At 36.7% G+C, this 12917-nt stretch overlaps 1 protein-coding gene across 4 annotated transcripts in view; it reads right to left on the bottom strand.

The window, feature by feature from the left end:
• Window positions 1–12917, bottom strand: part of CEP290 (centrosomal protein 290) — a 98296-nt gene that overhangs the window by 14534 nt on the left and 70845 nt on the right. For all 4 annotated transcript variants that reach the window (XM_053658779.1, XM_053658777.1, XM_053658778.1 and 1 more), the window contains exons 41-45: window positions 11613–11758; window positions 11110–11265; window positions 8326–8449; window positions 5094–5228; window positions 628–714 (exon numbers count right to left, since the gene is read on the bottom strand). In XM_053658779.1, coding sequence (XP_053514754.1) covers window positions 628–714; window positions 5094–5228; window positions 8326–8449; window positions 11110–11265; window positions 11613–11758 — 648 coding nt within the window. The remainder of the gene's footprint in view (window positions 1–627; window positions 715–5093; window positions 5229–8325; window positions 8450–11109; window positions 11266–11612; window positions 11759–12917) is intronic.

The following is a 12917-nucleotide window of genomic DNA, read 5'->3' as shown; positions in this document are numbered from 1 at the left end:
TTGTCCTGAATACTTTTCTAATTGTATCCTTATTTTTGCCAAATCCAACATTACTTAATATTGTTACTTGAAAATTTTTTTGTCCATTATGATTGCTTCCTGTTGTGCTTTAACATTTGGCCTTGAACTCATAAGCAACATTTACTCACTGTAAAAAAAGTAAACACAAAATACATGGAAAGAATATACAAAAATACAAAAAATATATATACAGAGCATTATATTAAAGAGTTGTCATGGACATTGTAAAATAATTACAAAATGTTAGAACTGGACCAAAGAGCACTTAGTAGTTACCTCAATCAACAGAAAGATGATCCCTGGAAGTTAAATGCTGTCAGGGTGTGGAGGGATATGCAACAACAACAACAAAAAGAGGTGATGTGGAGTACAAGTAGAATAAAATGCATGTAAGCGTGACAGATAATAAAATACATTAACTCGAAACACAAAGAAAAGCTGTATAATGTTTTACATTGTGGACATAGTAGAATAAACACTGAATCTGTAGGCACTAGTTAGTAAAGGTATATCACTACTGTTATGACATACCCAAACTTACTTTTTTATTTCCTGCTTATCACTTCTGAACCAGAACAAATATATGGCATATTCTCTCATACTCACCCCTCTAACGTGGCCAAGCTTCCGCTCAAGTTCTGCTTTTTCTTTTTTAAGAAACTCACACATTTCCTTCAAATCTCTTACTTGATTCTGTAAGATTAAAGCAAACATGTAACATAGCTGTAGTCACTGGAAAGAAAAGATAATTCATGTGAACTAGCAATCTCTGTAACTGGATGGCCAAACTAAACAAGAAAAAATTTTAAAAGATTTTATTTATTTTTAGATAGAGGGGAAGGGAGGGAGGAGTAGGAGAGAAACATCAATGTGTGGTTGCCTTTCATGCGCCCACTACTGGGGACCTGGCCACAACCCAGGCATGTGCCCTGACTGGGAATTGAGGCAGTGACCTTTCAGTTTGCAGGCTGGCCCTCAGTCCACTGAGCCACACCAGCCAGGGCTAAACAAGGAGGATTTTAAATGAAGACAGATGTCGAATTAAAGTATGAGGTCCAGAAGGTATCCAGCCATGTAATATAAAAAACAGAGACATTTATTGAAAAAGGTGCAAGATACAAGAAACATTGTACACAACACAATGACACCTCAGTCCCCTTCAAAATAGGCACCTTACGACCTCACACGGTTTTCCCAATTGCCACCAGCTGCCCCATCGTATTTTCTTGAATCTAATCAATGGTCTGAAATCTCTTCCCTTTCAAAGATGATTTTAGTTACGGGAAAAGCCAGAATTCACAGGGCACCAAATCTGGACTGTAGGGGGCTGAATCACCTGGGTGATGTGATGTTTTGCCAAAAGCTCTGCAGGAGACATGATGCATGAATGGGCGTGGTATAATAAAGCTGCCCATCACCAGCTGCCCATGGCTGTGGCCTTCTGAGTCATCTGAATACTTTCCTCAGAGGAATGTTCATGCTTAATGCAAAATTTGATGCAGATTCATTGTGCTACTCACTCACTCATTTTGAATGTGACAGCCACACAGTACACATGCTCACTCAATGGCATCTACCACCCTCACTGACTAGTACAGTGAGGTAGTCCTTGTTCACACATGCACATTCCAGTCCACTCTCTTTGACTGTCAGGTTACACTGATGTCATGCAAAGCATTCTCGTTATATTAACAATGGATAGGTGTTTTTCAGACATACCGCATATATAAAGAGTATTTTGTATATTAATTTCAATAAACATTTTCCACATTTTTGCCTTAATGTAAAGTACAAATTTGAGTTTAGGACTCTGGTTTTGACTATCCCATAAATTATATTATGTAGATCCTTATGGTATGAAGAAAGAGACAACTGAACTTGTAACACTGGCTCTAACAGTGCAAAAATCAAAAGGAGAAGCAGAAAATAGTTTAACTATATGATTAGTCATGGAATTAACAGATTGGTAATGATCTAGGTTAAAAAATATTGAAAAATTAACCAGGCAAGAAAAAAGATTCCCATTAACAGGATAAGATATGGAAAATCAAAGATAAACTTTTTACAAACATCAAAATAAATGAAATTTCTAAAGGAGAAAATTATCCTAATATATTTAATTTAAAGCCTTTATTGTTTTAAAGCTATCCTAATATTTTAAAGTGTAACAACTGTTAATGAAATACACCAACAATCCTCTTACCTCAGAATATTTGAACTTAGTATTTCTGTTGTTTAGAAATTTTTCCAGTATTAGCAGGACTTACTTCCCTATCTGTCCCCTAGATCTCTGCTAAAATGATACCTCAGACAAGGGTCTGGTCTCCAAAATGTATAAAGAACTCACAGGACTCTACTCCAGGAAGACAAAAAACCCAATTCAAAAATGGGCCAAAGGCTTGAACAGACACTTCTCCAAGGAGGACATGCAGAGGGCCCAGAGACATATGAAAAGATGTTCAGCATCACTGGACATCAAAAAGATACAAATTAAAACCACAGTGAGATACGACTTTACACCAGTCAGAATGGCCATCATAAACAAGTGTTGGGGAGGATGTGGAGAAAATGGAACCCTAGTGCACTGCTGGTGGGAATGCAGACTGGTGCAGCCACTGTGGGAAACAGTATGGAATTTCCTCAGAAGCTAAAAATAGAACTGCCTTTTGACCCAGCAATTCCACTGCTAGGATTATATCCTAAGAGCCCTGAAACACCAGTCCAAAAGAATCCATGCACCCCAATGTTCATAGCAGCACAATTTACAATAGCCAAGTGCTGGAAGCAACCTAGGTGCCCATCAGCAAATTAGTGGATCAAAAAACTATGGTACATTTATACAATGGAAGTCTATGCAGCAGAGAGAAAGAAGGAGCTCCTACCCTTTGTTACAGCATGGATGGAACTGGAGACATTTGCTAAGTGAAATAAGCCAGGTGGTGAGGGACAAATACCGTATGATCTCACCTTTAACTGGAACATAATCAACAAAGAAAGAAGCAAACAAAACATAACCAGAGACATTGAAATTAAGAAAAATCTAATAATAGCCAGAGGGGACGGGGAGGGGACAATTTGGGGAAGGGTTTTCAGGAACAACTATAAAGAACACATGGGGACTTCAACCAAGATGGAGGCGTAGGTGGAAGCACTTCGCCTTCTCACACAACCAAGTTTAAAAACAACAAAGTTTTATTAACAAAAATGCAGCCAAATCACAGAAAATTGAACTACACGGAAGTCTGACAACAACAAACCCTTCAGCCAAACCAGCACAAACAGATCAAAACATGGGTCAAGAACAACTCAGAGCCCCAGAGCTGATAAATCTAAGCGATGAAGAAATAGCCAAAGTTTCAGATGCACAGTTCAAAACACTGGTGATCAGGATGCTCACAGAACTGGTTGATTTTAGTCACAAATTAGAGGAACAAATGGAGGCTAAACTAACTGAAATGAAGGGAAATACACAGGAAACCAATAGTAATGGAAAGGAAACTGGGACTCAAATCAAAGGAGTGGACCAGAAGGAGGAAAAAAATGACCAAACAGAAAAGGATGAAGAAACAAGAATTCAAAAAAATGAAGAGAGGCTTAGGAACGGTCAGGACATCTTTAAACGTTCCAACATCCGAACCGTAGGGGTACCAGAAAGGGAAGAGGAACAGCAACAAGTGAACAAATTATTTGAACAAATAATAAAGGAGAACTTCCCCAATCTGGCAAAGGAAATAGACTTCCAAGAAATCCAGGAAGCTCAGAGAGTCCCAAAGAAGTTGGACCCAAGAAGGAACACACCAAGGCACATCATCATTACATTAGCCAAGATTAAAATGAAGGAGAGAATCCTAGAAGCAGCAGGAGATAAAGGGACAGTCACCTACAAAGGAGTGCCCATCAGACTTTCAGCGGATTTCTCAAAAGAGACCTTACAGACAAGAAGGGGCTGGAAAGAAGTATTCCAAGTCATGAAATCCAAAGACCTACATCCAAGATTGCTCTATCCAGCAAAGCTTTCATTTAGAATGAAAGGACAGATAAAGTGCTTCTCAGATAAGATCAAATTCAAGGAGTTCATCATCACCAAGCCCTTATTATATGAAATGTTAAAGGGACTTACCTAAGAAAAAGAAGATAAAAAAGATGAACAGTGAGAGGACAGCAAACTTACAGTTATTAACAACCACACCTAAAACAAAAGCAAACTAAGAGGACAGCTAGGTCAGGAGCAGAACCATAGAAATGAAGATCACATGGACGGTTAGCAACAGGGGAGTGGGAGGAGGAGAAGGGGGGAGAAGGTACTGAAAATAAGTAGCATAGATGGTAGGTAGAAAATCGATAGGGGGGAGGGCAAGAATAGTATGGGAAATACAGAATCTAAAGAACTTGAGACACGCGGTCATAAACTAAAGGGGGGGAATGGTGGGGGAGGAGGTGTGCAGGGTAGAGGGGAATGAAAGGGGGAATAGAACAACTGTAATGGCATAATTAATAAAATATACTAAAAAAAAAGGACACATGGACAAAACCAAGGGGGAGGGTAGAAGCAAGGGAGGGAGGTGGGTTTGGCTGGGGTGTGGGGGAGTGCTGGGGAAAAAATGCAGACAACTATAACTGAACAGCAGTAAAGTAATTTAAAAAATCATTGTATTAAGGATGCCTTTCCCTTACTACTGTATTTTAAGTAGCAATTCCTTATACTCTCTCACCTAACACACATGCCCCCTTTCCACCAACCATACTTTTTCTCCTTAGCTCTTAATATAAGCGGATATACCTTATATTAACTTGTTTATCAGCCTTCCGCACTAGAATGTAAGCTCTATGTGTACAAGAATTTTTTTCATTGTTATTTCCTAGCATCTAGAGAGTGCTTTACACAAAATAGGCTCTCAACAGATAATTGTTAAATGAACAAATGTAGAAAGTATAACACTACCACAGTATTTTTATGAATATGAGTTTTTAACTTCTTCATAAACTAATACAGCAAGTATAACAACTAAATAGAGAAAAAAAGGTTTTCTGGCATTAGATTTCTTAACTATAATAGACAACATTAAATTTACCTTCAATCTTGGCAAATCTTTATTTGCTTGCTCAAGCTGAAATTTTAATTCAATATTTTCAGATGACAACTTCAAGTTTTCCTTCTGAAGCTCCTGTTCTCTTTGCCAACGATCATCTGACTCTACTTCTGAAGTCTTCAGGAAAATAAAGTTAGGAATATTTTTAAGATTTAATAAATAAAAACTGTGTAAGACACATTGAATAAGGAAGCACTATGTTAAAATGGAACACTTTTCCCCAAAGGAATATGGGAAAATTGGAGAGCTCTGTAGAAAATAACCAAAAATAAATAAGAATGTAAAACTTAAGAAGAAAAGGTAATAAAATATATTTTAATTAATACTGAAAGCAAAGTCAAGTAAGTATAACTTAATGTTCACATATATGAGTGTTTTTTAGCCCCCAAATAAAGTGCGGTTGTTATGCATTATAAACTGTACTGTATTGCACCCACTCCCAAATCCCGTGTTTTGCAGTCCTAACTCCCAATACCCCAGAATGACTTTATTTGGAGACAGGGCCTTTTCAGAGATAATCGAGTTAAAATAAGGTCATTAGGGTTGCTCCTAATTCAATGACTGATGTTCTTATACGAAAAGGAAATCTGGGCTCAGCCATGGAAGAAAGACAGACAATGAGCAGGCACAGGGAGAAGACAGCCGTGGAACGGATGACAATGACAGAGGCCTGGGACAGATACTTCCCGCACAGCCTAGGGGAGGAATCAAGCCTGCTGGTGCCTTGGTTTTAGACTTCTGGCTTCTAGAACTATGAGGAAAAAACTATGTTGTTTCAGCCATCAAATCTGTGTGTTGCCATAGCAAATAATACCCACGAACCTACAAAAAGAAGTGCCTCAATTCCTGGAGCAAAAGTAATCACTCTGCCCTTGTAACATTGTATCTGCATTTCTCTTGACATGAATTCACCTTGGGTTGTTATTTATGTTCATTTTTTAAAGATTTTATTTATTTATCTTTAGAGGGGAAGGGAAGGAGAAAGGGAGAGAAACATCAATGTGTGGTTGCCTCTCATGCGTCCCCTGCTGGGAACTGGCCTGCAACCCAGGCATGTGCCCTGACTAGGAATCGAACCGTGATCCTTTGGTTGGCAGGCCTGCGCTCAATCCACTGAGCTACACCAGTTAGAGCTATTTATGTTCATTTTTACTTCTCATTCTAAACTACAGGTTATTTGAAAGAGAAATCTGTGCTTGATTTACTTTTTTCTATAAAATGGAGAGTTTCAAATTCACAATTCCTTATTATCCAGGAGGGAAAAAAAAAAAGAACCATTATGAACCCGAAAAAAGTAGTTAAATAAGAATTAACTTTCATTTACCATCTCTTAACATTTTAACGTTTGATTGTGGTCAATGTTTTAAGGATGCAGGCGACTGAAATGGGTAGAGAGCATAAAGATAAAAAATGCTATTTGATCTCAATTGGGAACTTGTCTTTATCGGTACTGTAACATAAATCAGACTGCCCCAAAGTAGTGTGTACGTAGGAAGTTCATAAACTGGAGAGTCAGGCCTTTAGGACTACATTTAAATTCTGTTCCGCATCATCTTGATCACTAGAGATGTTACTTATTCCCCATGTGTCCCATGTAAATTATAAATAATACTCTGGTAAATATTGTGGATATTAAATGTAGGCAGAGTCTAACACAACATAGATAGCAGTAAGCTCACTTTTATCATTATAAAAAGGTAGTTTTATAATACAGGGAAAAAACCACTAAAGGAACTTATGTGTGTCAGAATGTCACACAGCATCATAACAAAATTTCCCTGATATTATTCACCATATAAAATTGTACTTGAAGTGAGATTTTACAGCATGGTACATTAGAAATTTTTAAGGTGAAACAGACACCTCTAAAGTGCCTTATTTTTTGTTATTCTGCGATCTAATCTAATCATTTTAAGTGAGCACCAGTGTCAGAATAGGGAATATTAAAATGAATTAGGAAATGAATAACCATTTATTTTGTCAGAACTAGGCAAATGCTAGGGTGTAAGGAAAAGTTTATTGTTAATATTTTTTACAAATTCTGCTCAATTTTTGTTTCCATTTGCATATATCTATACTATTTGCTATAAGAAAGCTCAGCTAACAAAGAAAGAACTACCACATCCTCAAACCTGGGGCCCGCCATTTCTCGGCTGGCCGGGTACATCAGTCTCAGAGTTTGCCTGTGCAGCCTCCTCCGCACGTGCCTTCACTGCAGCAGCAGCCGTGGCAGAATCCTGGTCCTCCCCGGGAGATTCTTCTGGGTCCATGACGTGACTTACATCTTCAGCTATGTGTCCTTTTCCTTTCTCATTCTTGCCTAGTCCATTCTCTTCCTTGATTTTATATTCCTGCTTATTTTCACAATAGTCTTGATCAATTTTCTCAATTTCAGGATGTGGGTCATTTTCAGAAGTGGAGTTAAAATCTGCCAAGTTACCATGATTTAGCCTAAATGTACTTGATTTACTGTTTGGTCTTGCCTCAGATATATTTGGCTCAGGAGGATCTACAATATCTTCTGCTTTGTGTTTTTCTTTGTTATTGGAATACTGTAGAATATTTCTAGGTTCCTCATGATATATGTTGTCATTGGTATCTATTACCTTCCCATTTTTAGTTCTGAGCACCCTTAGGGGTTTTTTTTTGTTCCTGTGTAAAGTGTTCTTTTTATGAAAAATGTGCCCGCATTTATTAACACTGGTAGGAAGGGTAGAAAGCGTAGTTGTGTCATGTAACACATTCTGCGTGAAGCAGAAGAAAAAGACGAAACATGAAAAGAAAAGAAAAAAGAATAACAAACATGTAAACACTAAGAGTAAAGTAAGATAAAACAGACAATTCTTCATTAATAATTCTTCAAAAAGAAAACTATAAACATATCACATATTTGATGGAAATAATGCAATCATGTATTTTCTTATTTTATCTAATTGCATATTCTTGCCAGAGCAAACTCGTATCAACTACATTTAAATTCTCTATGCATTTATGAGAAGTTCTATGTGAAACGTAAGAATTTTTAGTTTACTGTTATTATACAAGAAGAATTAAAGAAGTTAAAATATATCAGTAACTACTAAAAATAAAAGTTTAATTTATTACATTAATATTAAAAATAGGGATCTACTCGTTTTGGCCAGATAAAGGTAAAAACTGATTTTACTTCTAAACTTTAATGTGAAAAAAATGAAAAAGAATAAGGTACACTTACTGAAGTCCTGGAATAGGTATCCTTTGAAGACTGTTTTTCTAAAGCATGGAGTTTTTCTTGAAGGTATCTATTTTGTAAACGTAAATCTTCTATAACAGAATCTCGAGGAAGAGCTTGGTGGGTCCTATAAAGAATAACCACAGGCTCCTTACTATTCAAATGTTAACTTTTCATTGTTTTATGACATTAAAATACAGGAAAGAAGGAAAATATATATTATATTTATTAACACTTATTTTAAATTCTAAAACACACATTTTATGAAAATTAAATTTTGTTTATGACTATTTTCCGACATGACTATTTACATTATGAAGTGAATCCTCTGCAGAGGATTCATTGAAGGCCTTTTTTGAATTATGAGTTAAAAAGTGCTGCTTGATTTTTAGAATTACATTACCATCTTTAAAGAACATGTATCAGTTTATATGAAATTATATATGAAAGTTGAATTAAATTACTCACTTTTAAGAACATAAATAATAACTTCATAATACCCATGTGCTTCTCAAGAAACACAAGGATTTACAAAGGCTCTTACTGGTGCCAGATAACAATCTGTTACTTCACGTCTACACTCACCTGTGTGCCCTACCAGGTCCTCCATAAGCTGGCACAACCACATTTACTCAGCCTAATGGTCCAGTTCGCCTAGTTTACTGAGGCAAACAAACCCATTCTTACCACACATGAAAGATGCACTCCTGCCTCTATATCTCTGCAAGGGTTCTGCTTCTTTGGAATGTCCTTCCTCCCTTTAACATCTAGATTTCATTCATAAAACTCGGAAATTTACACTTGCACTGGGAAAGAAGACGAGTTTAATATCTTTTCAAAGTCTTATCATTACTTCAGACAACACAGAATCGCATTATTAAGAAAAAAAGAACAATTAAACCTCTAAAAGTATTAGATTTCAAAACTAAAATATTTTGATTCTTGTAAAAACTGCAAAGGAGAATTGAAGCATTCTGTTAGTTTTTTGCTCTGAATATATCTATTTAGACTAAGGGGGAAAAAAGAGGGAAGAAGCCACTGCTAGGACCAGACAGTAACTATAAATAGATGTTTAGAAAAAAGAATTCTTCAATAATAATTTCTTCTCTATCAAGCGAAATTCTGAAGGATTTAAGAAACCATGGCTTAGAGGGGAAGCACTAGGTATGTAAGCGTGCAGCTCCTGAGTGTCCCTATAAAGGAGTTCCGCTTTGTATGTGCCCTGCGTTAATACGCACACAACAGTGCATGTTCATAAACAAGCACTAATGGTAGTCTTTGAAGATAACAGGAAGGAAAACAAAACAGAATAAAAAGAATGGTAAGTATCCTCATATCCAAATGTCATAGGTAGGTACCAGACTTAGATCATTTAACCTGATACCAGATGATTTGTAAACACTTAAGGGGAAGAAACAAATTAGGTAAACCTAATCTATGTTCATCTTGAAAAATATGAGTGAAATAGAAAATTATGAATACTTTCATTTGCTGTTGCTGGGACATAATTTTATCTTTCTTTGCATTTATCATGACTATACCAGAAGACAAAGCTTGGAAAGAAACAGCAAAAGAAGAAAATCTCAAAGGTTCTACTGAAGAAATGACCTCGAGGTCTGTGCGTCCAGGATATAGTAAACTCAGCCAGTCTTTTCTCTCACCAGTGCATGGAGCATCTGCTTGAGGACTTTGAAAAGTAAACAGTTTACAGATTAGAATGAAATGCCAGAATTTGAAGTACCAGCAAACAGGTGGTGAATTTACCTCTTCTTTTCCTCTGTTAATTCTCAGCTTGAATGCAACATTGCTTGAAGTGAGTGTCAGCACTAAGGGAGAGAGCTCTAGGGATGCCATCAAGCTCTCGCACGGAGTACAAATATCCCTCATTCTTTCTTTCTTCTATCTATTCTTTCATGTTTCATGCCTCAACCCTCAAGCAATCCCACAGACAGTGGTGGCAGAGACCCCACTGTCTCTGCCCCCCCCCCCCAGACAGTGGTGGCAGAAATGGGAATCCATAGGTGGCTAAATTTTTAGGGAGGAAAATCATCTTCTCCAATTAGTAGCAAGCTGTGATCAGTAAGGCAGCAGGGTGGACGTAGTCCCCTACCTTCCCTCACCCCCTTTCTGCCCTGCTATTGTTTGCTGGGCTGCAGACGTGCACAACTGCTGAAGTGCACAGGATGCACTAGGTACTAAAGTGCCAGTTTGGGTTCCAAGGACCTGAAGGGGAGCCCTAAGGAAATAACGAGCATCAGGGAGATCACAAGAAGGAAGAAGCTCAAACAACTACACAGTTGTTTATGAACTTCTGGGCTCACCCTCATGGATCTGATCCGATTCAGAACACCAAAGACTCTGAGAGCCGCACTAACAGAGAGAAGACAGACCACGTGCAAGACTGTCAACTGGGAGGTAGGCGAGCAGGACGGATCCCAAAAGCACTGCAAAGGCTTTCAAACAGAACTGGTATTGGAATCACAGTCTACAGACACCAAGTTGGAACTTGGGGTCTCAATCTACCCAGGCCAACTGCCTGCCAAAACAAAAATAACTCAATTTTTCCATAGAATTTAAGATCCAGAAATTTACATCATTTAATATTCAAAAGCTCAAGAATATAATCCAAAGTTACATGACATACAAAGAAACAAGAATGTCTCAACTCTCAAGAAAAGACAATCAGCAGAACCCAAGCTTAAAATAACATGTTTATTATGTCAGTTTCTATGGGTCAACCACTTTCCTTCATTATAACTGATAGCACATTTTCATGTAATAGCTTACCTCATATATGATATGTCATCTTCTAAGTCAAGATTTCTCTTTTTTAATTCTTCCAACTCTTTTTCAGACTCCAAAACTCGCACTCCCATAACCTGATTAACAGTCATGCCAGTTGTTTTTAGTTTCCTCTGCAAAGTAAGTTTCTCTTTATCGGCTCTGTGGGATTTAACAGAGAAGCATGAAAATACACATTCACTGTTCAGCTTGATCAGTTTCTTAAAGTGCAGGTTACTCATTGCAAAACCAATGTATAAAAAGCCAGATTATACTGCATTGGCTATGAGCCCACTTATTTTAAAGTTAAAGAAACTCCATTTATAAATTGTTAAAATATATTTAAAACACAGTTTAAAGAAAGAAAATAAAAAGCAAATCATAGATAATAAGTTATAATTAAAACTAAAGGATTTCACATATTATCAAGTATAATAAAACTATATAATATAACTTCCAGGTCATTGAAAGACTTTACACATAATTAATTAGGTTTACATTAAACTCACTTGGCAAAAAGATCCTTCAAAGTATTCAACTGCTTTGTTAGAATATAGATTTCTCCCTCTTTCTCTTTTAACTTGTTTCGAATTCCTTCTATTTTGCTTTGCCATTTTTTACCTTCTTCCCACCTAATTAATTCTTCTCTAGCACTCTGTGAAAAATAATAGCGGAAAACATTACCAATACTGTTTTTAACTTCATTTTAACAACTGTCAATTACAGTTTATTACAAAAATGGTAAAACAATACTTCCTAGAAAATAAGTAAATAGGTCCTAACTTCTACAATTTTTAGGCCTGCCAATCTATTAGCAAAAATGACCTTTGGTTTAAGTATTCTGTATTTTCTAACTTGACGAACAAATTTCTAGGGAACAGTCTGAACCAATGCTAACACCCTTAAGTCTTTACATGAAGATTCTGAGGGAGATGACTGTGGCTACAGTAAGCCTGCAACAAAGAACCCACAATATATGTATAAATGGCCAACCCAGTTCTGTCATTCCACAGCAATAGCCTAGTACAGGGCCCCTTCAAATCTTCAGTACACATTACTTTTCTCATCCAACAAATATTTGTTAGTCATGTCCCAGGTACTACTTTAGGCACTAAGTACAGAAGAAACCAAAAAAAATTATCTATATTCCTGAATACTAGAGTCCAGTTTACGTTGTTTAAGTGGATGGATTAGGGAAAGGGAGCAAAATATTAAAAAAAAACAAGAAAAGAAATATTGTGGTTATGTTAGTGTGATAAGTACTACAGGGGGGTGGGAGATAGGGAAGAAATTCAAGCCTTTTAGGGACAGGTGTGATAGCCTGTTACAACAGACACAGCAATCGGGAAAGTGAAGAACAGCCCATGTACTGCACAAGTTTCAGATGTGCTACTGGACATTCACATAGTTAAAAATTATGCTCACAAATGTCTGAGCTAAGAATTTACATCTTCATTCTACCAGGCAATTTTTAATGATTTTACTGTGTACTAAATTTTCTAGGAATATAACAGCTGTATAAAAGAAAAATCTGTAGAAATAATTTTATTGAGAATTATAATAACAATTGTTTCACACTTTAGAAATGACGTTATAAATGGAGATGCCATGTGATATATTAGCTGCCAATAGGACACGTTTTGTATCAGACTGCATTTGTTGCTCTGAATTCATATTAACAGCACCTAAAGGTGACAGGACAAGACTACTTCATCATGTTTTCTAGTGTGCTCATGCCAGAGCATTCACATGTTGGAATATAGAATGTATATGAATACATTATTTTTCGAAACTATTTTCCCTTTAGATTTCTC

This window comes from Artibeus jamaicensis, unplaced genomic scaffold (assembly GCF_021234435.1).
Source record: "Artibeus jamaicensis isolate MK-2021 breed Jamaican fruit bat unplaced genomic scaffold, CSHL_Jam_final scaffold_584, whole genome shotgun sequence".
Lineage (NCBI taxonomy): Eukaryota > Metazoa > Chordata > Mammalia > Chiroptera > Phyllostomidae > Artibeus > Artibeus jamaicensis.
The sequence above is the reverse complement of the archived record's forward strand: the minus strand, read 5'-3'. Positions and strand labels throughout refer to the sequence as shown.